The sequence below is a fragment of the Leuresthes tenuis genome, unplaced genomic scaffold, assembly GCF_036924035.1.
Source record: "Leuresthes tenuis unplaced genomic scaffold, fLeuTen1.0.hap1 SCAF_10, whole genome shotgun sequence".
NCBI classification, from domain to species: domain Eukaryota; kingdom Metazoa; phylum Chordata; class Actinopteri; order Atheriniformes; family Atherinopsidae; genus Leuresthes; species Leuresthes tenuis.
Window position 1 is genome coordinate 21,744,888 of NW_027325364.1, and position 24,372 is coordinate 21,769,259.

The 24,372-nt window shown below is 38.5% G+C and overlaps 3 protein-coding genes across 4 annotated transcripts; all 3 read right to left on the reverse strand.

The window, feature by feature from the left end:
• Positions 1 to 1,291: 1,291 nt before the first annotated feature.
• Positions 1,292 to 9,095, reverse strand: LOC140316757 (sulfotransferase 2B1-like). 2 transcript variants are annotated; one of them, XM_072394714.1, is made up of 7 exons: positions 8,864 to 9,095; positions 4,301 to 4,509; positions 4,089 to 4,215; positions 3,833 to 3,927; positions 3,309 to 3,489; positions 3,048 to 3,229; positions 1,292 to 2,277 (listed from the first exon to the last, which is right to left on the reverse strand). In XM_072394714.1, exons 1-6 carry the CDS (start codon positions 8,997 to 8,999, stop codon positions 3,099 to 3,101), a joined length of 879 nt encoding a protein of 292 aa, XP_072250815.1. In that variant the 5' UTR covers positions 9,000 to 9,095; the 3' UTR covers positions 1,292 to 2,277; positions 3,048 to 3,098. The 2 variants fall into 2 exon arrangements, with proteins under 2 accessions (XP_072250815.1, XP_072250814.1); XM_072394713.1 differs by lacking the exon at positions 8,864 to 9,095 and adding an exon at positions 6,266 to 6,448.
• A 3,181-nt stretch (positions 9,096 to 12,276) lies between these two features.
• tmem147 (transmembrane protein 147) lies at positions 12,277 to 16,711 on the reverse strand. The gene is made up of 8 exons (XM_072394715.1): positions 16,623 to 16,711; positions 15,881 to 15,985; positions 15,362 to 15,431; positions 15,140 to 15,205; positions 14,888 to 15,024; positions 14,701 to 14,785; positions 14,226 to 14,347; positions 12,277 to 13,065 (listed from the first exon to the last, which is right to left on the reverse strand). Exons 2-8 carry the CDS (start codon positions 15,955 to 15,957, stop codon positions 12,945 to 12,947), a joined length of 678 nt encoding a protein of 225 aa, XP_072250816.1. The 5' UTR covers positions 15,958 to 15,985; positions 16,623 to 16,711; the 3' UTR covers positions 12,277 to 12,944.
• A 1,448-nt stretch (positions 16,712 to 18,159) lies between these two features.
• Positions 18,160 to 19,914, reverse strand: LOC140315737 (lymphocyte antigen 75-like). The gene is made up of 3 exons (XM_072393326.1): positions 19,611 to 19,914; positions 19,199 to 19,511; positions 18,160 to 18,957 (listed from the first exon to the last, which is right to left on the reverse strand). The coding sequence occupies exons 1-3, from the start codon at positions 19,889 to 19,891 to the stop codon at positions 18,757 to 18,759; spliced, it is 795 nt and encodes a 264-aa protein (XP_072249427.1). The 5' UTR covers positions 19,892 to 19,914; the 3' UTR covers positions 18,160 to 18,756.
• Between the last annotated feature and the right edge of the window lie 4,458 nt (positions 19,915 to 24,372).

Here is a 24,372-nt window from a genome sequence, read left to right on the forward strand (position 1 = left end):
CAAAACAAGAACAAAAAGCGCAGCTGAGCCGGATATCAATAACACTAAACTGTGGAACAAAACAAGACTATGGAAACTAAAGCAAAACCTGACCTGACTAAACGTGAAAAACGTAAAACTTGTTGCATGAAGTGAGGTGAGGATTTTGCAATGAACTGAGGTAAACCTGGAAACTAAATACTGTGGGGAGGTGACTGGTGATGGAGTGCAGCTGTGAAACAAAGACACGTGACTTGAGTGAACCTAATGTGGCAAGAGGAAAAACATGACAAGAAATAAACCTAAAACAAGACATGACAAGGCAAAAGGAGAGATGAAGGTACGGGAAAGCATGGCCGATGGACTTTTCCCCTCCCCTCCCAGGTCTCTGCCAATCCTGGCATCTCCTGGACAGGCCTCCGCCGAAAAAAACTTAAGAATGTCGCCAGTAACTTGTTGTCTCTCCCACAGGCCGGCTCCCTGCACCAAGCAGTCTGCAAAGGCCGCGAATAAATCCTGGATAGCCTGTAGTTCTGCCAGATCTGGTAAAATCCCTCTGTCACGAAAGCTGGTGTTGATGGAGGACCCAGATGCAGAATTGCAATGAAAAACTTGATTTATTTAACAAAGTGAACAAAAAGCACGACTGAGCCGGAGATAAAAAAAACTTAAACTGTGGAATAAATAAAACAAAACTATGACTAAAGGCAAAAACCTGACCTGACCTGACCAAACCTGAAGAACGTGAAACCTGTTGCATGAACTGAGGGAAACCTGGAAACTAAATACTGTGGGGAGGTGATTGGTGATGATTGGTGATGGAGTGCAGCTGTGAAACAAAGACACGTGACTTGAGTGAACCTAATGTGAAAAGGGAAAAAACATGACAAGAAATAAACCTAAAACCTGAAAACAAGGCATGACAAACACAAAACTTAAAACATGACATGACACTTTTTTCTGCATAAGCTTAATAGAAGTTGCACAGTAACAGTGCAAATGCACCCTTGTTGTGCTGCCATTACTTGACTTTGCTCGTTCATACTGACTTAAAAAATAACGGGACGTAGCATAAGCTTCGAATCGAACCTCAGTACCGTGCAAACATTTTGGTTTCATGTTGGTAAAACAAAATGCAGATTAAATGAGTTACGTGAAAAGACAAAGATTTAGACTCAAAATGCTTCTTTTATTTGATTTCATGTTTTCAGTTTTTCCAGAATCTGACAAATAAAAAGTAGCTAAGGAGAACAGTGCTATCTAGTCCCCTATTATTTTTTAATGGGGGGGGGGGACCCAGCATGCAACTGAGTTTTTAACTTGTTCACATGACATCAGAGTTGTTCTTTACCCCCTTTGTTTGGCCTAAGTTCAATTATATGAATTTGATTTGTGAGAAGGCAATAGAATTCACACATGAACAGTCAGCAATATGTATTTTATCATCTTAAAAATGACGTTTTTTGTTGAATTCTAACCTGAGGTAATGACAAACATGCTGCCAAAAACCAGTGAAAACAAATCATTAACAATGGTGAATCTGCAAAAGCTTGTGCTCTATATGTGTTGTCTTAGAACTGATCATTTAGTTTTTTTATGATCCTCAGGCAAACTTTGTATGGTTACAAAAAGTTATAACATAAACTTTACTTGTATAAACATGGCCTATTACACTAAATAATGTGGTATTCCAAATGCAAAGTCTTCAATAAAGAGATAAGTTTGTTCTTATAAAAGGAATAACATACAAAGGTAACATAAACTGAGAGTAAAAAGTAACACAATCTGCAAAAACTGCAAGACTTGTACCAATCTGCAAAAATGAGTGAACTTTACAAAAGACACAATCTGCCAAATGAAGGGTTATTAAATACAAACTCAGTACGGTGCCAAAACTCACATGCTATTCTTATTCTTAATTCAGTCTTGGTTTAAAAAACAAAGCATAACATGGCACAAAGATTTGCAAGGTCAGCGTCTTTTCTTTTCAGAAATGGATACATTTTACTAACAGAACAGTTGTGTAGAATTTAGCACTAAATTGCGTTTTACTGATACAGCAGCATAAAGCTGCAATAAGCTCACAGTGGCGGGACATGTAAATTGTAAGCATTGTAGCAGCATCAATGCTTATAGATGCCATCTTTACATCCTGGACAGACAAAATATTGCCACCTATCAATATCTGTAAACGTTTGGTGCTTCATTAATTAGCTTTAATTAAGTTTTTATCTATACTGAAAAACTTAACCAGGATCTGCAGCTCCCCTGAATCCTGTTGGAGGTGGATGATACTACCTTAAATTCCGGACTATAAGCAGCTACTTTTTTCCCTGGCTTTGAGCACCGCCGGTGCGGATAATGTATGTTTTTTTCTTTTTTTTTTTTATGCCGCCAAAAACATTTTGCCTTGTACCATTAGACCAATAAAATTAACGAATAGTTCACAGTGGTCCAATGAAATTGTACGATAAATCAAACACACGCTACTAAATTATTGTAAATCGGTCATTTGTACTCTCCCTCAACATGTAAAACAAATGAAGAAATGCATATGATGCAGCTTTTCAATTAAAGGCGATCAATCTGAGATGAGATTGTGACAACGAAGAAACGAAGTGAGAGAAGAAGTTCTGAGGCTGTTCAATTTGGACACTAAACAAGATGACTTTGATGGTTTTAGTGCGCAGGAGGAAGATGAAGAATGCGATCAATAACTTTTCCTAGTAGGCTACTGTCGTTTGTTTTATTTACCAGCCGCGTTACAGACACTGTTCAAATAAAAAGCATTTGTGTGTTACTTATAGATATTTCAGTTAAAACCATCGGTGTTACAGGCACTGTTCGGGGAAAAAAAACATTTGCAGTAAATATTTGTTTATGTTACCATACACATTTAATTAAAAGTTTAAAAATCCTCTTTCTGTGTAAATATCTCATATTACAATGTGGACATCCGCGGCTTATAATCCAGTGCAGCCTAAACAAGTACAAAATGGATTTTCTTTTTGAAATTAGAGGGTGGGGCTTATATTCAGGTGCACTCTATAGTTCGGAATTTACGGTACTTAAAATTACTGTTATGTACAGGCCTTGATTTTATCCCCACGCTGCCCTTGTCATTCTCTGCTGGTAGATTCCAGGCTCCATGGCAGAGAGAAGCTCTCGCCCTCCAGCTCTTTGTGAATGCCTGTTGTGAACCGGGCCAGTTGCTCTGGGCTGAAGTGGTTCTTCCAATCTCCAGAAATTCCTGATGTAAAAACACACAACAAGAAACAGTTCTGTAAGCACAACAAATCACTCATTTAAAAGACATTTTAAAGTCTCACCTTTCCTCAAGAAAGGAGACTTGTCACAGTCCATGTACTCCTTCGGAACCAGGCTGAAGTTGGACATGCTGTTGCCCTTCATGGTTTTGAAAGAGCAATGTTCTGCAATCTTCTGAATGACTTCCTCACTCAGATCACGGCACAGGAAGTCTGACATACGCCTGATAGCTGCAGGAAGGTCCTGAAAGAGAAACAAACAGCCTTTTTCAAATGAGCAACAGCTACTGTTTCCTCTAATCTAGAAATTCTAAGATTCTAAGCTTTTTATATAATCTGTAACACATTAACTGGACACTGAAATTAATTTCTTTCTAGACTCTCCTCTCCTGTTTCTAACCTGACCAAAGTTGGTTATAAAAGGTCACTGGTTTGGGGGGTTAAACAGAGTTAAACAGGGTTAAACAAAACAGTCAGGCATGTATTAACTGTATTATTGAAGAAAGAGAGAAAGAAAAGAAAAACTGTGATCATCTGATGAGAACAATGAACTGCTACGGTGACAGAAACTCTTCTCGGTGTTTCACCTGAACCATGTCTTCATATGTGATGAACAGAATTCTGTCTCCCAGCTCTGCTCTTCTCCAACTCTTCACATGGTCTGTCCATTTTCCAAACAGAACTGTGGAAAACACAGATACTGGATCACTTCATATTTCTAAAAAGACAACTGATACATGGCAGAGACACATGGATGACTTTGTTCCCCTGTATGCCTTCTACTTCAGAAGTTTCATGTCATTCATACAATTCTCTCAGTAAAGTCTTTATGTGACCTCTGACCTCTGCCTTCCAGGAACTTGTCCAAGAACTCATCAAAGGTTCCTGGATCCTCAAGGAAGGTGGCCATCTGGTGGAAGTAGTACGAAGACACCAAGACGTCCTTCGGGTTCCTCATGACATAGATCACCTACAAGTGAGAAAGTGCAGAAATATGTAAGGACATTTTAAGAGTTTACATGTGGAAATGTCAGAACAAATCTTCACCCATTTACCTTGGCTTTGGAGGTGTGGAAGGAACGAGGCATGAGGTTGTAAGGAAAATGTGTTACCAGAGCACGTGGAGACTTTAGCTGATCTACAACCTCAGCCAGTCTTTTCTCTTCCAGCCACGGGACCCGGTCCCAGTTTGGGATGGTATGTACTGGGGTCAGATCTCCCCCATTCAGCACCAGTGGGAGGATCTCCTGCATCCAGATTGTACCTGCAGAATCAAACAAGAAAGCAAATAACACTGCTGAAAACACTAACTTCTCCCATCTGAAAAAGACACCAATGGAGTGAAGGCTTTAAGGGAAGGTTCAGTGAATGCAGGCAATGAATTATTACATTAATTAGAAAAGGAATTCAGGTCAGGCCATTTATGTAGTTCGTGTTGTTTGGATAAGTCAGTCACTAATATGTGGATGTTTTGGCTCACTCTTAAAGTATGTATGGGATTAAGAACACAACACAATGCATCTAGTTCTTTATCTGTGGGCTGGCTTATTATCTCGGACTTTGAAAGTCATGGCGTGGGGGGGGTTTCAAGGTCTAACACTAACACAGGCCTGATTTGGACACAAATTGCATAACAGCATACATTAGAAAACATACATGTGCCTTCAGAAGCTTTTGTGAAAATGTAAGTATTGACTTACATGCATTTTAACATATCTATTATTTGTAGTACATCATACAACATATACAGTTTCAGATGTAGTGAAAGGGCCTCAGATCCAAATGGATTTTTGAAAAACACCTAAAGGAAAGTATTTATTGATAATGCTGGCCTTACTGTCCTCCTTGGCTAATTTAATTTTTGCCCATTAAAGTTCCAAATGAAGTTTTGGATTTCATTCTGCCACAGTAGATATCTGATGTTTATCATCAGATGGTCTCAGTGACACAGTTTATCCTGTAGCTCCTGCTCTGAACCAACAGCGCTGTCGAGAATCTCTTTTCAAACTGGAAACTGCTTTCACTGTTTGACACATTTCGACTTGTGTTTCTCACAAATTGTATCTGGGTATGCAGATACAATTATTTTACGATTTGTGGTTTCATGTCATGAAAGGCCTCAGAGGATAATCTGATTTAGGCCTCCCTGTTGTCTCCAGTCAGTTCTGGATTGGAGGACAAAATGCACCATACTTGGCCCGGGACAAGTACCAGTCACCTCTCTGAAATTTTGTGTCGATAAGAAGTCAATCACACTCCTCATGAGACACCTCCTTAAGAGAGAGCATTTCAAACAAGATCAAGGCCTGTCAACTAAGAAAAGCTACATTGACAGGCCTAGAAACAGTGATTTACTCTGCTCTGAGAGACACTCCGTGTTAATGTTATGGCTACCAGAGTTTCAGACAAAATTGGACAAGACAGATAACAAGAGGCTAAGAAAACAATCTAAGTGTGACAGAAGTTATAGGAGGGTTTCCATTCCGTGGCGACTCTCTGTCGCCATGACAATGCCAATGCACAGATTAGTCGAGATAATGTAATGAGAGCAAATTCCATGTTTTACTACAAAGTGCATAATCTATTGTAAGGTTGATGCAGGTCTCCATCTTTCCTCGAAGGAGCAGTTCTAAGTAGCCTGTAGATACAAAGAGCACTTTAAGTAGTGAATTTCACACATTGTGTTCTGTTGTTCTCAAGTACCAACATGACATGTACTGCTATTGGTAAACTTAAGTACTTAAAGTGGTATAACTAAACTGAACATTGCCGATATCATGCTTTTGCAATCTTGCCAAGTAGGATGTGTGCACATGCACATGCATGATCAACAGCAAATTCCTCTTTGGCATTTTATTCTAGAGCGATGCTTTCTACGTGCTCGACTCCATAGAGCATTCCTTTTTATATATAGTATATATACATATAATACAATACATGTATTTGCATTAACCATCAAGATTTCTCCGTGAATCTTCTGTCATGAAAAAATGCATTGAGTCTCTGACCAAAACACCGACCTGATTTCGGGTATGTGACAGCCACAACGTCATCGTCTTCAAACTTTAATTCATGCGCAAACTTTAAACTCTCGGAGGAGTGAGTCTCTCTGGGGAGCAGAATCCCCTGGTACTGCAGATAAATTTCTTCAGAAGATGACATTTTCTTACGAGGACCAGATACAGAGTAAACTGGTACAACACGAAAGGAGGTAGCTCTGATGCCGCGTTCAGGCACCCGGGAAGAAAAACGTTACAAAACAAAGCCGCCGTTGTAGAATTTAAATATTGAACCGTGATGAATTTCAAAATTGAGTTTCCAGAGTTACACCAGGTATCCTTTTTGACACAGAAATTAGTGTATTTTCAAACTGACGGCACATAAACTCTAATGTACTCAATACACTTCACTCTTCTAATGGAACAATAACTTCCGAGGTTGCCATGAAGGCAGCGCATTACTTCCTGAACTGTTAAACTTGAGAGATGGAAATAAATGGGCTTGGGGAAAATGTAAAGAAGAAAGGACAAAGAAATAAACACATCTATGAATAAAATTAAAATAATATGAAAAATGTATAGCAAACAAAATATATGAAATATAGAAATACGTTTTGAGGGAATAAACAGATAAAAGTGATGTAACGGGGATTACATACAGGGATATATACAGGAATCAACAAAGAGATTGATTTTTTTCCAATTAAATTAACAAATAAAAATTGGTAACTGAGTGCCAAAGTAAATAAGTAGCAACATTAAAACGAACTTAATTGAATGCAGTTTAAAATTGAAGCAGAACAATTTATTTATTTAAAATCCTATTCAGTTATGTTTATTAAACTTATTTCGTTATTTAAGTTCAGTAGCATATATTATCATGTAAACTTAATTATTGAGCTATTTATATATTTTTGTATCTATTTCGGATTATGGCCGTTTCAGTCCTTCATACATTCCCGCATTAACATAGATGTTACTTTTGACAGATGTCAGATTTTTTTCATGAGTGGTCAGAGCTCTTTTGGCTGCAGAAGGAGGAGCTGCACGTTGTTGGATGGATGGTGATGCTGTTATGACTCATGGCTGTTTATAATCAAGGCTTTGATCTACCTAACCCAAAATTTCCTCCTTTTCACATTCCTTGTATCCTCTCTCCTCTTCACTTGTTATTGAGTGAAACAAAGTAAAACAATATGAGATATCTTTGCTTTGGAGCAGTCATTTTAACAGTCTAGATAAGTTAAAAGATACTGTGCAGATTTCATGTATAGACACATGAGAAAAGAAATGTTTTTAACCTGGATTTAAAAATGTCTACATTTGGTGACAGTTTAACCTCCACTGGCAGTTTGTTTCGCTTGTTTGCAGCATAGCAGCTAAATACTGCTTCTCCATGTTTAGTCTGGACTCTGGACTAAACCAGCTGACCTGAGTCCTTGGATCTAAGAGCTCTGTTGGGTTTATATTCTCTGAACATATTACAGATGTATTTTGGGCCTAAACCGTTCTAGGATTTGTAAACCATCAGTAGGCTTTTAAAATCTATTCTGTGACTGACTGGAAGCCAGTGTAAAGATTTTAAAAGTGGTGTGATGTGTTCAGATCTCTTAGTCCTGGTTAAAACTCTAGCAGCAGCGTTCTGGGTGAGCTGCAGATGTAAGGACATACTGCACGCCATGAGATATGCTAAGATTTAGGCTCAAAGCTCTCTCCGAAACATCTTGAATGAGCAGAAATATTATTCTATTCCCAACAAACTGAATTAATTTTATGTAGATGCAACTCAAGAAATGGGGAAAAACAAAGTGTCCGAGGATATAATTTCAAATTGTTTTAAAGTTTTCTGCTGTGTTGACACAACACTGGTTCATCCCTTGAGATAGACCTCTTTATCCTTGAATGATTAACAGGTAAGATGATAAGTGTTTTGACCCCAGTCCTTGTACAAGGACTGGACTGAAAATAATTGAAAAGAAGAAATACCTTCAGTAAGCTTTAAAAAGTATTGCCCAACACCATCCCAAAAATTCTGGTTGCTTGGAAACTGAATATAAATAAATGAGTGGTGTCTCAAGACTTTGGTATAGTATTCTATCTATGCTGCTCTCGGAAGCCTTTTTAACCTATTCAGACAAGATGCACTTCAGTAATTCAGACTTCCTTCCAAATGCACACAAAAAGGAATATGGAGCCCAGACAGAAGTAAGGTGTACAGATGTGGCAGAAAACAGAGAGATTATAAGAGCCCTTGTTATAGAACATTTTTCAGGAAGAACGGAAAATTTGTGGTACTGCACCAATACAAGGCACAAAAAAGCTTTTTGATGGTTTAGTTTATAAACTTGCATTTCATAGAAACATGGACTAACTGGCCTTGGCTCTAGTTGTACATGCAACTGGTGATCTAGAATACTAAACAAAGACGGTTTAATCTGATATGATAAATTACATAACTCATACACAGGATTTTCAATTACCTTGTGGTCACTTTAACACTACTCTGTAGGTTCTGTTTGACGTGTACAGAATAAAAAAAGAGGAGAGGAAAAAAAGAAAGTCAACACACTCACCAGAGAGGGTCAGCTGAAAAGAGGTACAAAAACAAATGCACTGTACCTGACTTGGGATAAGTCACAGCAAACACATCAGTGTCTTCCACAGGGAAATTTTGGGCATACTCCAAGCTCTCCGTGCTGTGGGCCACAGGGGGCAGGAGAAGGCCATGGTACTGAATGTACTCAGGGTATGACATGATAAGAGTCCCCAGGGAACTGAAAGCCTGGACGTTGCTCCTATTACTTGCTGTCGGAGGTAGTCTTGTTCCTGTCAGTCACCCTGAACTCCTATAAACTTGCTACGCTAGCTTGCAGGGTTGAGCCACTTTTTTTTCTTGTACATTATTCTGAATGGCAGCTCTGTACTGCAAATCATCAGCTGTTTTCCAATTTAGGGGTTGGAACAAAACCTGATAACGGGGTTTTGAGAGCTTGAACAAAATCCACCTTTGCAACAACACCCTGCACAAATATTACTTAAAGTGTTGACTTCAACCTTATCTTAGCCTTGAGACAAGGTTGCAGTGACTCAATGTCAAAGCAGTGTTGGATTTAATATAATATTAGGTGAAATTGGCACCGTCTGACCACAGCATGTTTAAACTTTTAAAGTGTGATCCAAACTTCATGAGGTAAGGTTGGTACCAGGCTGATCCCAGAATCTCACAGGAATTCTCACTGAAATCCACCACATCAAACTAATGCAATTGTGTCTCTGCAGTCTTGTAAGCGAACACATACAAGTAGTAACAGTGTACATAGAAAGTACTGTGTGTTCATGGGAGTATGTAGGAAACAGAAATCCATTGTGGCATTTCAATAATGGCACCTTTGTTTAAGTCCCGAGGCCCCATTTGAGAGGGGGGGGGATGCAAGCAGTACTTCTTTGTTACGGTGGAGAAAGAATGATGCATCAGGAGATAGTAGAATAAATCAGAAGAGGAAACATCAGGAACATTCAAAAGATGTTGTATCTAGATTTCCTAAAATTTTCTGCAACCCCTCTTTTAGGTGTTCTTTTCATGCAGTTTTCACTGACACAAAGATCATCCATTACATTAATATTATCTCTTTCTGTCTCTATCTGTGATGAACCATTAGTCTCCATCTGATATTCATATTGCAATAATTTATTATGACAAGAACAAAAGACGTACAATCTCATACCTGCAGTTCTTTTAACAGAAACTGATAAAATTCAGTTCCCTCCATAAAGTCCTGTTTCAAGCTAGACCTCTGGAATTTACCAAGTTTTATTCACTCCACATGACTCCACTGTGACTTGCATTTTTTTTTTCTTCCAGAACTGACTTTTGCGACATTCCAGCCTGTTGAGAATTGAATTTCTCCTAATCTAATAATTATAATTTCCCTCTCTCATGGAGACTTGGTGGTATGTGAAGCCAAAAAAAAAAAAAAGAAGTTTGATGGATTAAGTTGTGGTTAGAGGAAGAAAATTGTCCACTAACGTCTGCACAAATCAATGAAAAGTAAAAGTTCCATTTCTGATTCCAGATATTAAGGAAGAAACTTGTGCTGTAAATCAATGTCAAAAGTTGAGACAGATTAAAAACCATAAGGATATGTAAACCTTTCTTAGAGGTTTATGTGCCTCTCTGCTAGAAATCCTCTTTTTAACCTTATCAACATATCATAAGATGTGTTTTTATATATTGCCAATCCTATCATTCAGCAAAATAAGTCATTCTATAGCTGAGGATTTCTGCTTTAAGTCTCTGGAGCGCCACCTACAGTCTAAAAAAGGCAAGATCACATAGTCTGTACTATTTTGAGGAATTGGTCCTGACTACGAGTGAGGTCAGGTTGTACATTTGCATGCTTCACGAGAAACCAATCAAAGGAGAGAGGTGGGCCAGATATGAGGAGAAGTTAGCACAAGAGGTGGAGAAGGCAGCAGAAGAAAGACTGAGGGAGGAGCAAAAGCTGCAGTGGGAACGTGGAGAATGTCGTGAAGCTAGCCAACACATGTCCATTAGGCTTAGAGCTTAGTAGCCAAAAGCCAGTTAAATCAAAATAGTTCAAAATCGTCGCACAAACTATTCAGTTCTTTATGATTGAATCAAAAATAATTGCCCATCTCTAGTGGAGATTAAATTCTGCAGGAGTGAAACTTAAAATTCCTCTTCACACTAGTAGATTATTTACTTTTACTTGTTTTATTCAACATGCTTGTTGGAGTTCCTCTACGTTATTTTTTCTGAGGAATTTTGTTCTTTTTGAGACAAACTATTTCTTTGATTAGTTTTCACAAAATGCTTTTTAAACTTAGAGCGATCATTTTTTATTTCAAAATCCATTTAGCATTAGTAGATAAACAAAAGATGGCATCTTGACCGTCACGTTTTATCATTTGCAAGCATATGGGAATGAACACACATCCACATACCCGATTTCGTCATTTTATTTTGTACTATTCAGTGTAGCCGTTTACTTTGTCACTGTAATTCTCCACAGCTAAATGTCTACATTGAGTTATGGTCTGCAGTCCATGTAATGAAGTTACATGGATCCAGTGTGTGCAACCATCTGATGTAAAAGTGAAGCAGTGTTAAAATCCACAATTCAGCGTCAACTCGAACCGCTATGAAATTTTTAAGGTTGGAGTTTTTAAGATGGTGAAAAATTTGCATTTACGGTGGCCAGAGGGAAACCCCAACTGCCACACCGGGAGCGCATGCAAACTCACATCACACAGAGAGCCAGGGTTCAAACCAGGAACCCTCTGCTGTGAGGCGGGCGACGGTGCCAACCACCACCCATTATCTTAAATTCTTAAATCAGTTTTCAATACATGCTCAGTCGAGGAAACCTTTTCTGTGATTTATGTAGCAGGATGTCCACCAATTCTGCAGAAACATGGTCCTTATATATTGTATTTTCCCGTGTAGCTATTTTATGATGCCGTGAAAGCAGAGCGCTCTTCAGGGAAGTCATACGGACAGTAAGGGACAGCAGAGGAATTCTCTTTCTGCTTAAAAGTAATCATGTTTCAGCTCATTGTCATCCCCAATTAAATGACTTAACTGGTTGGCAAACATCAGGCTTTGTCCTCTGTACTTCTTTTTACACTCTGTGTAAAAATGATCCATTATCCATCCATCTCCTCCTCCCACCAACAGTCAAGAGTTCACTGGATTGTGTCTTTTGTTGAATCCGAAGGTGTTTTAAAGCCCTTTTTGCCCCTCTTTTTTCATGGGCATTATCCGTACTCACTTTTTTCTCCAACTTTCCCTCAGTTGTTTTCAGTCCCTCCCAGTGTGTCTATCTCAGTGTGTTTCGACAGACCCATTTTTCTTAGTTTCAACAGTAACAGTAGAACTGTGGGAAGGAGAGCTCATTCGCCTGTGAAATTTGACCCTGGGTTTGTGAAAACAGCATGAAACAAGTTGTACGTCAAATCATTCACAGTAAAATTCAGTAAACCACAATCTGATTAATAACAACGCTGGTACATAGATAAGACAATACAAAGACATTTAATCATGTAGAAAGCACTTACTTAAAAGTTTAGATTTGACTTAAGACTTCAAATCCTTTACAGTAGTTAGAAAAAAATTGTCCTACAACTATGTGTAACTACTAGTTATAATCATATGTATATAAATAAATTGATAAATTTGTGGCCACACGATCAAGTGTCAAGGAATTGGGACTGTCAATATTTTTTTTAATAAACTTTACTGCTTGATTTTAATATTTATGCTGGCTCATTAGAAAATAGAAAAGAAATGTTACTTATGGTCAACTCATTTGTAATCGCTCCGATGCAAAATTCACATTTTCACAAAACCAACGCAGCTTAGGTAAGCCAATCATACCACAGAAGCCTCGTGAGGTCGCTGCTGATCCTGATCCTTTAACCGATGGACTGAAAGTAGACCAAACTTTACCATACCGGGTTTTTTTCATTGTTGTGTTTTTTTAAACACAGGCCAATACACACTGACCACAACAAACTGAGAGAACTGGTAAGCATACCAGCTGGGGGTTTGTGTCAGTCATTCCAACAACAATTTTTCAGCCATCTTTAAAGTCGTATGATGATACAAAGACCATACAAGCAGCACCTGTCCACTTGGACCCGAGGCAGTTAAGGGCTTATCCCAGGTGCCGAGTGTTACTTAGTTGCTGTGAACCAGAGTGACAAAAAGAAAGAGTGAGCAGAGGGAGATGGCACCAGTCAGCACAGCTTTCACCAGCAACACTGTCCAACTGCCCAACAGGAAGACGTGGACAAACAACCTGAGGATACAACAGAGAGAAACATCATGCAGGTAAGTGACAAGGTAATCCATTAAAGTAGCATGTTCACCAGACGGTGAGTTTGTGCAAAAATCAGATATTTGGCACAAAATGATTATAAAACAGACTAAAGGCTTACTAAACTGTCTCACACCAACCAAATTACAGAGTAAATAGAGAATAATAAATATTGAACTGATACAGTTATATGTATTTATCTATAAAAAAAAAAAAAAAAAAAAAAAAAAAAGCTTTTTTTTTCCCCTGAAGGAACACATTTTATTCATTTCAGAGCTACATTTTCTCTTTCTGTATGTTCAAACTTAAACTAAAGTGTTCAAATAACCAATTATTAATCCATAAGTAAATCAATATTAGACCTCAGTGGTATATATACACTATGAGTAAAAAGTCTGGACACAATATATGGAAGTGTTTCCAAACGTTTGACTGGTATTGTATATTGTTTAACTAATCACATATTTCATAGTCTGAAAGTAAAAGTCTGGTGCAATAAATGAATGAGTCAACTCATCCATACACTCACGTTTACTGCATTCCACAGAGGGGAAATTCCATAAAACTGTCTGTCGTCTCTTTGCGCTCTGATTCTAGACATATCACCAAACTGTGATGGCTCTTAAGCATTTATTTTCCACTGTAAAGCAAAAGCACCAGCTATACTTGCGCTGCTATTGTGCTGTTGTGGTGCCATCAAGTGGTTTCTAAAGTCAAGTTGAGTGTTGTCACTGCAGCTATGCATCATGGGCCGAACTGCAGCTTCCCTTATACACACAGTTCAACTTTTTGGAAACATCCCTATTGTTTAGATGAGAGGAGTCTCGTTGAAGTAACTCGAAATTCAGAGCCAAAGCCAGGCTGCAGTCATAAAGACTAGAAATGTGGGAAACCACATTTAAAAGTCCATTACACAGCACAAAAATATGTATTTTGTTTGTTTGCCACCTGTAATTACATTAATCATAACTGTAGACCTAACTGAGGTTTTATGATGTTTTACTTACCACATTGCCTGTTTTACAGAATTATACACTTCATGTTTCGTTTTGAACAAAATGCTACTTTAGCTATTTTTTTCTTCTACTGTATGAGCTGACATGTATATGTGCGTAAATAGCGTGCCAACACGCGAGACTTACTCCATTAGGAAGGCCTTGTAGACACACAGCGCCAGCAGCACAGTAACAGGCAGCCTGAAGCTCTTAGGGAGGTCGTACCGTGTGAACATCCACACCACTGCTGCCATAGCAATGTAATGAACCTGTGCAAACACAAACGGTTAGCTTTCCTTTGCCGTCAAACAACGACTCATATTTCAGAAAAAATGTCGATAATAAACTGAAGGTGGAGCATTTTAAACGTCGTTCTTATTTCAACATCCAGACAAGACAGAGTTGTTAATATGAACAAGTTTCTTATTTGTAAGTCGCTTTGAGTAAGTAAGTGTCCACTAAACACCTACATGTGAATGTAAGATGGATAAACACTGAAATTCAAAAGCCGTGAGAAGTAAAGCTGAGTGAATATAAGTCACTGACGTAAGAAACATACAGAGTGGTCAATGATAGAGGACAAAGGAAATAATAAGAGTGAAAAAGAAGAACAGCTACTCACCAAGCTGATGTTAGAGTCAAAGCTCATCTGGATGTACTTCCAGTCAAACTCAATCCCTCTGGCTCCAACCCACAGGGGAAGACACCTGAAGAACCACAATGAGAAACAAACAGTATGATTTGGTGTTCACATATGGGGTATAACGTCTTTTTTTAACGCGTCCTCTGTAGGAAGACTGATGACCAACCTTGACATCACGAGTTCTGCTGTTGCCCAGCCCATGGCAGCCACCATGATCTTGTACTCTCCTTTACCAGCATTACGTGACATCACAAGATGGAGACCCAACAGATCTGCCAGGTCCACTGTGGCCTTCATAAATTCCTGGAATACAAAACAGCCCACAGACAGACACATTATATCCTTTCTTGCAGTGACCAGACAGAAAGGTTCCCTGTCATAGTGATGTTGTTGTTGTTGATAAATCTTCAACACTCACCCCAACAAAGTCATAAACACCAGCTCCTCCTTCCCACGTGGGAAAAAATGTTGCGAGAAACAGCATCTGAAACACAGAAAGATAAGCAAACTATGCTCAAACATGCCCCTGCTCACACACAACAAATGCATTTGATGTTCATACTTGCTCTGCAGTGATATCTATTGAAATCTATATCAGAATCAAGCACAAATAACAGTATAGGAGAAAAGGCGCATTCACTTTGCAGAGCTGGACAAACAGGTAGGTTGCTCCTGCCTGGACACATCTCCAGAAGGCGTTGTACTCCGAGCTAAACATTGGACACAGAAACAGACTTGACTGGTAAGACTGAAACACAGATTGCTGGACATGGCGGCTTCATATGTGACAAAGGATATTTCCACATCGAGATGCAGTGTTTTTAGGTACGAGTGCAGTAACAGAGAGAGAGAAAATAAATTGAAGATAAGAGGATTATGAGGACCCTCTCCCAAAACCTCTGACATTACTAAGAGGATTATTGTCAGAGAATTTACAGTCCCTGACCATATGCTGCTGCTGCTGCTGCTGCTGCTGCTACTGTAACAGAAACATTATATACAATTACCATAATGGCTCAAATAGATATGTTCCTTTCAATCATTTCCTCAAACTATTCTTTGCTGTGAATACATTGATTGGCAACACACAGCATCGATGTCGAACAAGCATCATTCAATCAACACATATGTTGCAGGTCCACAGTTTAAACACACTCACAGGCCACTGCACTTGTACGTTATAAAGTAGGGAAAATAGGCCAGGGCGAAGCAGTTTCCAAAATGAAATAGTGTCATGATGTCTAGTCACACACCTCAGCTCCCTCTAAGAATGAAGAGACACAAGAAAAAGACGGTTAAAAAACAACTGTGCAATGCAGCACTATCTATTCAATTATTTTCAGTGATGAACATCCATCTCAAGTTCCCACAGGCAACCTTTAGATGTAAAACTCAACATTTTATATTGCGATTTACAATTATACGAAAGGGAATACAAACTACAAACATATCTGAATCCGTTTCTTCCGTCACACTAACTGATATCAAACGAAAACAGTTATTCAGTCACTACTTACTAGATCAATTTAAAATATACACTGGCTGGTAAATTCATATTACACTTAAATAAAATGTACCTTTAAATGTTAGTGACTTAAAAACGACTAATGTATGTAAGGTGTACTGTTAACTCATCTGAAATTAATCTAAATATTCACGAGGACAATAAAAAACAGCAAATACGTATACATTTCAGAATAAAAACACGTATTTTATAGGGAAGTCATGCGTATAATCTGTACATCAACTGGCTAAGCTATGATGTCTTTACAGGCGTGGACATGCCACAACATGACGCTAACAAAGATTTTCTCACAGACGAGGATAGAGATAAAACTCAGCTCCACTAAGTTTACGGTCATTCCCTATGACAAAACTTGAATACAAAGATAAAAACGTACGATACTGAAAGAGCAGGGAAAAGGTAGACCGTCGTGCAAGTAAATCGTTGAATGACAAACGGAAATGAGTCAAGCTCCACATCGAAATGCATCCGACAACGTTTTCTTTTTCTTACTTTTCGTTCCGGGAGTGGAGGCAAGTCTATTGTAATGCTGCCTCCCACTGTCGAATACATGCCACCGCTGCGTTTGTTTGTTATAACTAAAATCTTATCCCTTCATCACTCTCTTGGTGAGGAGCAACCTCATCACTCAGCAGTATTTTATGCATAATCTATTGTAAACATGTTGCACAGGTTACATGGCTCCACAGTTTTGCCTGTTGTTGTTTCTGCACTTCCCAGGTAGCCCCAGTCCATAATTGCCAGTCCTTACTCTCATTTTGGGAAGGTCTGATGACACCATCGAGCTTTGTTTAACTAATGGCTGGATGTACCCACTCTCCACAAGAAGTCTCTCTGATGTAATGTAATGCCCCCCCCCCCCCCCCCCCCCCCCCCCCTGCTGTCTCATATTTCAGTCTCTCTTGTAAATACCTTGTGCTTGTTTGCATAAAGAAAGTACAGTGAAATTAACGTAAACAAAGATTGCTAATGATTCATTTAATAGCTAAAGAGCTAAAACTGATATTCATGACTGTGCATTACATGATTTGTGACATTGTTCATTTTGTCAAAGACAGTCCATACAACGGTTTTTCACTTACCAAAAGGTGACTGTTTCTCCTAGGACATGACTGTTTGTGCCTCAAAATGGCTTGATTTCATTCAAGAGAGTTGCTTTGTGAAGATTATAGCTCAACAAGTTCTTTCCACCCACTACAATACCCCTAAAGAAGATCTATGAGCCACTGAAGCAGGTTTTTTTCTCTCCTTTTTTCTGTTTTTCTAGCATAGAAAATAGCTCTCATCACTGAAATGTTGATTCTCCTATAATTTGGCTTGATTCAATTAAAAAAGATTATATCGTACAGCTAACAGGCCAACTAGGTCTCCCTGCCCTCTAAAGTTTCGTCTCTGCCACACCTCACCACGACAGTCTTGATATTCTGCATGAATATTTAAAAAATGTTCTCTGTGTGGTGCATTCTAAACGCTCGTATTAACGATATGCATGTTGTCAGAATTTAAACTCCTAAGACAAAAAAAGGTAAACAGGTACGTTTTGAACATTTTGTACTTTAATCCAAAATTGTCTCACCTACTTACAATGCAATTATATCATAAGTATGTAATGTACACCAAAAAACAAGCCAAAATTAAAACAGGAAATCACATGTTGATCTGTTTCTCTTTTTTCTTTGAAATTTTGAGTATTATAGTATATAGCCACAATTAAATTTCAATGATTGTACTGGCTGCTTTTGGGAGTCACAGTTACATTATGATCTGTTGTAAAATGCCTTAATGAACAAAAAACAAGTATACATGCAACTCTTCCTCTCTCAGTCTCTACAAAAGTATTTGAAGTAAGGTCAATTTGAATATTATTTGAATAACCAAAATTGTTTTAATCTTTTTCGACATGATGATTAGCATAGACTATAGTCAGCAAATTGTCGTTGAATCAAAAAAGTTTAACATTTACCTTCATAAATCTGGCAGCCATAAAGACAAGTTATTATGTAGCTGTTGGCAATCCCTAATGATAATATAGAGGGGAAAAAACCTATGAAAAACTAAGGCAAATCAACATATTAGGCAAAGCGGACTTCGTAGCATCCTTTTAGCAGGCATTAGAATGATGTTAATGATACGTTTAAATGAAAAGCAGGCTGAACTTACAGAGTTTGTGTGTCAATTATGCCTCATTCACTTGTCAAAAGAACATAGTACATAAGGATGGAAAGATAACATGATGAAGTGTTACTACGGATATGCAAAGCAAAACATCTATTTTGCTAAGTCAATAAAAAGTCAAATGACGCCCTAATCCTCTCAATGTTGTAATATTTTCCATCTTTCCCAATATCAGCAGAGACATGAACACATCCTACATTTAACTTCAGATTTCTTGAGTGATTAGATAACTATTATGACAAAAAAAATTATAAATATAGAACATAAGACAAGAACTCAGCACTGTAGTGAGGAGATCTCACTTTACACATCATTTTGCTACACTGACTGTTTCATTAAACAGCGTTTTTATAGTAACAGATGAAGTTTTTTCTCTCTGAGCAGTCCCTGGTGATCCAGTTGATTGCGTCATATTTGGGCACGGTCCCACAGTGTTTCCACATGGTCGGGCAGGCCGGCAGCTTCTCTCCGTGGTTCAGCTCTGTTCCATCTGACCACCACCACTCCCCTCCCAGGAAGCGCAGGCCCGACCAGACCTGGCAAACACAAAGCAAGCTCTGAGTGTCACCTGCTGTAGAAGAGTGTTGATGCTTTCCTTCACTCTCTGCTTGGTTCAGTGATAAAGCTGCATCTGAGGAGTTTCTGGTTTTCTCAACAACATTAAGTTAAAGAAAAAGAAATCCTAATATATTTCTTTAAAAGGAAGTTTAGAATTTAGTTTTAATTTTGCAGGTTCCAAAACAAGAACAAGTGAAATAAATTAAACCGCCCTCAAACCTCATCAGTGGCGGCTCTGTAGATCCTTTTACTGACATAGCTGTTAACTGATCTGGTCAGGCTTAGCAGGTCATACTGTTTTGATGGTGTTGACATTTCCCTGCAGTGGCTCAAGGCATCTTCCCATGTCTTGTTCTCATTCACCACCACTAGGTTGTCATCATAACAGAAAAAACGATATTCTCTGACGCATTTGCTCTTGTGCAATTCCTTAGTCATAGGACTAAAAGAGCCACAGTTACCACCAACAAGATCTATAGTACTCCAGTTTACTTCTTGTGCGACATCATCCCCTGAGAGCCCTTCCCCCGTTCTGAAACAAAGACATATATGATGCAAGGTTTTTTATTGTGTTTAAGCTTAGATTTATAGTTAATGCCATCATAAAGATGGTCTCAAATAGGATACTCACGTTACATTTATCCACTTCCAGACGTTGTTTTGCACTGGGTCTCTATGTAGACCTATCCAGAAATTATTGCTTTCATCTCCAAACTGCTTAGCCAGCCAATCTGAGCCCACTATGTCCCAAGTAACCATGTCAACGTGATTTTTTTGGCAGAACAGCCTCGCATCATTCCAGCTCAGTCTCTCACTAGAACTCAAAATTGTTATTCGTACATTTGCTTCTAAGCAAAGTGCAGTCATGAGTAGGAGTGGTAGCATGAACTCAGGGCTGCTGTTTTTCCCCATGTCTTGTCAAGTCGTCACTTGAAGTCAAATCTAGTGACAGAAAAAGACCTTTGCTTTTATACCATCAGCTGGTCAATGCCAGCTGGACACACCTCACTAGATCCAACTGACCAGAAACAGCTCTCAACACCTGCTGTGAAGATAGATGTAGTCACACTGATTAACGTCACCTTAAAACTTAATCATCTTCAAATTTGTGCTCAAAGATGCTTTTTTAGATCCGCAGTCTCTACATCAAATGTGAGTGTGCCAATCTGACACATAGCCAGAAAAAACTTCCTTAACCTGTTGCGTTTCATGAACTTCTGCACAAATCAGAGACATAAATGCAGAAGTCATTTGACATTTGGGAAAGTCAATATATATTTAATCAAATAGCTCCTAGTTTTCATATTTAAACAGAAAACGTCAGAAAATTTGAATTTGTAACTAAAATGGCAGCTATAAGTGATCAACTAGGGAACTTTTGTGGTGAACTTTATTGTTAGTCTTTTTCATAGTACGAAATCTCCAACTTCATGGTACAAACGTGTACTAAACATTTCAATTTTGGTTGGGTTTGTTGCTCATGTTTCATTCTATTGTAGACTGTTTTATGTATGAAAGCCATGACTTTTTTTTCTGTCTGTTTAAAATACTTTAGGATTTATGAAGTGAACTTAGCGCTATGTGGACTTTGTATATTTGATGCTTGATCCAGTCAGTGATTATGGATTGAAAAATTCAACTGTGAGCAAACATTTTTGTGCCTCTCTGGATTAATCTGATGATGGAATGGCATCCTGTCCTGGGTGTACTCTGCGTGATGACAGCTAAGGATAAAACAGGTCCAAAGATGAGATCGATGTCAATAATATGTGACAATATTTCATCCATGACTATTTCTGTTTTCTTGAAATGTGTGCAAAGTTAGCAGATATTTATATGTTTCACACAAATTAGCACTTCTATCCTGTCTGTGTACTTCTCCACTTTTCAGTGTCGTTTCTTTCCTGCCTGAATTGGAATCTGCTTGGAATCATGATATTTAATCTATACTGAGTGGTCAGAAATGCTGGAGGACTAATTGAGAATAAACAGCTTTAATAGTTACGGTGGGTAAATAGCTTTTGAGTTGAGTACATGATCATTTTAAAAACAAATGTTGAGGAAGAACAAAAAACAAAGACGATCCATGCACGCTCTTGTGTGTCTGAGAGGTTCTCTGCATTTCATTCAAATTCTTTTCATTCAAAACAGTCCTTATGAGGCAAATGGAAAAATCAGGTTCCAGGTAAATGAATGAATTTGAATCTCTGCCAAGACATGCTCGTGGTACCATCCTTCAATGGAACTATGTCTGCTTTCCAAATTAAGCCTTAGTTTCCATCAACAGAAAGACGAAAACAATGACATGGACATTCAAAGTCTCTGATGGCTCTTACATCTTTTATAAACACTTCTCATTGTTGCTTGTCCTATGTGGACAGTGATCGTGGCCAGTGGCACTGAGAAATTATCCACTGAGAAAAGAAACAGCTGAAGGTGGAGGTGTAAAAAATTCCAACAGTTGTTGTTATAAAACAACAGCTCTAAAGCTGGCAAGAATAAAACTCTGGTCAGTGAAAATGAACATCAACTGACAAAAAAATGCAGGGATTATAACCAGTACTGACAACTATGTTTATGAATGGGGGAAATAGACATAACATATAATATTTCATTGGAATGTACAAAATTAAAATAATGTTTTTCTCAAAATTCTAAATAAGTTACATTCGATGTCGCCAATTCATTTGAGTTTTCTCATGCATGTACCTGAGAACAGTTGTGTTCGGAGAGTAAATGTCATTTGATTAGATCTATTTCCAGCAAATTGATTATATCACAATAAGTAACCAGTGTGATCACAATGCAGGGCTTACATTATCTGTGCTCTTTGTGGAAAGCAGAGACGAATTTTCAGCCATGCAGGTCAAAGAAATTCTCAAAGCTGTAACAGAACACATTTGAACTGATTCCCTTCCACGTCTCTTTCATGTTTGCTCTCCTGTAGAGGATGGATGAAGTATTTTCAGAAAACCTGGGGAGTCACCTGCTGTTTTTTTTATGCTACTGCAGGAAGACTCAGTCAGAATCCGGACCACATGCAATCAGAGTTTAATTTCTCTTCTGAGCCGACTCCTCACTTCTGACTGGTATGGAGTCCCAGGTGTTTCACCTTTCAGGTTACTACTCAGAACTCAAGAGTTCAACATTCTTTATTTGTCACATGTATGGTTATGTGTTTACAAGTATTAGCCAAACTTGCTGCTGATTTACTTGTAAGACTAACCTGTGATTAAGGTCAAACAAATTTATGGGATGATCAAGGAGGCAATAGGTGTTTTCAATGAGATCCTCCCTTTTTAACTTGGTGCTGTTGTCCACAGAGCTGACATGATATATGAAGGCTTCTTTTTTGAATCTGATCCAAATCTGAACCAATACTAAGATGTTTTTCTCTTCTTCAGTAGAAGTTTGGTGCTATCTTTTTCCACTTCATCAATGCAGAGACTGGCCACAAAGATCTGGGTAACATTGGATCACTCACAACACAGCTGTGCTTTTGTCAGATTTCAGGCTATGTGAAGGAGGCGTAGTGAGGCCGAGACCGAGCAGGACACATACTGTATCTGGGAGTGAAGATGTTGTTTAAAGATCCATCTTGCTGCTGCCATTTTCTAAAAATCTCTACAGATGCACTTGTGAAAGTGTTTCCATGGTTACAAGACAGGTCTTCGTTTTTCTCTTTGTATGTTTGGTATGCAGTGTGTAGGATGTGTGGTGTTAACAGTGATAGAGGTAAATAAGCTGCTGCTGCTGATGTCTCTGAGTTGGGCTCTTTCTTTAGGTGTCCTCACAAGTACACACATGAATGGTGTGGCTTCTTCTGGGTAAAGCCAATAATCAGATGGGCTCTAAGCTCTTGTAGTTGGTATTATAACTGAGCGTGTAATTATTTTTTGCTGTGGTAATCAGCTGTATTAAGTCCCATAGGGCATCACCTCCTCTCCTCCCCACAGGATGGTGATACTCTGCTGATATTTTTTTCTCTAGATTTCTTCTAGTAGTGTGCTCTGCAACTTCTATTCTGAATAGCGACATGCTGTAGTACCACAAATGGACAGCAGGTGGCTTCAAAGTTTCTCTGCCATGATTTCATCCATCCTCTGAAGAGAGGTCAACATGGCGGAGGAAGGGCTTCAGTAGACTGATTCTGTTTGTCCCACCACCATATGATTCAACTTCAAATTCCTCATACAGGAAGCTTTTCAAGCAATTTACAAATAAAATCACTAAAAACACAAGAGGTTTTAGAAATGTATGACAATAAATCTTCATTTTCAGCCACATTCAGTTGTGCAGAATCAGTTTCCTCCATGGTCCACTAACTATTTCATCTTAAGCTATATCACCTACTGCTACGCCCTCATGTGAACATACAGTACACAAGAGGAAAGGGAACACACCAGTGTAGCCATGCGTTGATGATAGATGATTACAAATTACATAATCATTAAGTGTTTGCAATTTCTTTCTTAGCTGCCATGTGGAATATTTCCTCTAATGAAGATCTATCCATCATATACACCTAATCTGTTCGGTTCGGGTTTGTTTTCAACAACAGCCAGTTCAGACTCAGCAATGAGCCTAACATGTATGTCTTTGGACCGTGCAGAAAAGCCACACAGGCAAAGGGGAGAAACATTCAAACTAGGAACCATCATGCTGTGAGTCAACGGTGCTAACTACTGTTGCTTATTAACAAAAGAAAAAAAAACTGAATAGAAAAACTGCTCCAAAGTAGATATTTAACTTGGCTAAACTCAACTCACATGTGACCAACATCAGAAAATGTGATTAATCGTGATTACTGAATTATAACTGGCCACACTTGTGATTTCTACCCCACCAGATGAATGAGTATGACCAAAAAATACTTTGTGATCAACAAACCTCTCCGTTTTGGAACTTTTTGGCTTTTTTTTTATCTGTGTGTTTGCATCAAGGCTCCAGACATATAAGAGCTGCTGTGAGTCTATGCAGGTGGAAGGGAAAAAGACCAGCTAACAATCAGATGAGCCACAGTTGCAGCACCTACAGGAGGGGAAGAACAAGCAACAATGTCACTACCACAGTCCACTACTTGCACAAGAGGAGCTGTAAAAAGGGCAGAGCATCCCTCTGTAAACTTATCCAATATTGGTAGACTCCATGCAGAAAGGGATAAAATCTGTCCTGAAATATTGCATTGGACACACAAAGTATTGGCACGTCTTGGATTCCTAATAATGAAAGGTGGACTGACTTTTGTTGCATCCAATTATTCAATGTTCAGAGATTACTCAACCACATTATTTGTTTACTCTCTTACCTTCATTGTATTGGAAGTCAATATTTCATACAGCTAAGCAGGTATCAGTGAAACAGGCATTTAGTTGAAACACACTGCCCGAAAC

Coding starts and splice junctions, on each gene's coding strand:
- LOC140316757 (XM_072394713.1), bottom strand. CDS start 6,407: ATGTCATCTTCTGAAGAAATTTATCTGCAGTACCAGGGGATTCTGCTC. Junction 3,928..4,088: donor CAAGTTCCTGGAAGGCAGAG/GTCAGAGGTCAC, acceptor TGTTTTCCACAG/TTCTGTTTGGAAAATGGACA. Junction 3,230..3,308: donor GTCTCCTTTCTTGAGGAAAG/GTGAGACTTTAA, acceptor TTTTTACATCAG/GAATTTCTGGAGATTGGAAG.
- LOC140315737 (XM_072393326.1), bottom strand. CDS start 19,891: ATGGGGAAAAACAGCAGCCCTGAGTTCATGCTACCACTCCTACTCATG. Junction 19,512..19,610: donor TGGAAGTGGATAAATGTAAC/GTGAGTATCCTA, acceptor TCTTTGTTTCAG/AACGGGGGAAGGGCTCTCAG. Junction 18,958..19,198: donor ACAGAGCCGCCACTGATGAG/GTTTGAGGGCGG, acceptor TGTGTTTGCCAG/GTCTGGTCGGGCCTGCGCTT.
- tmem147 (XM_072394715.1), bottom strand. CDS start 15,957: ATGACACTATTTCATTTTGGAAACTGCTTCGCCCTGGCCTATTTTCCC. Junction 15,025..15,139: donor GTGTTTATGACTTTGTTGGG/GTGAGTGTTGAA, acceptor TTTGTATTCCAG/GAATTTATGAAGGCCACAGT. Junction 14,348..14,700: donor TTGACTCTAACATCAGCTTG/GTGAGTAGCTGT, acceptor GTGTTTGCACAG/GTTCATTACATTGCTATGGC.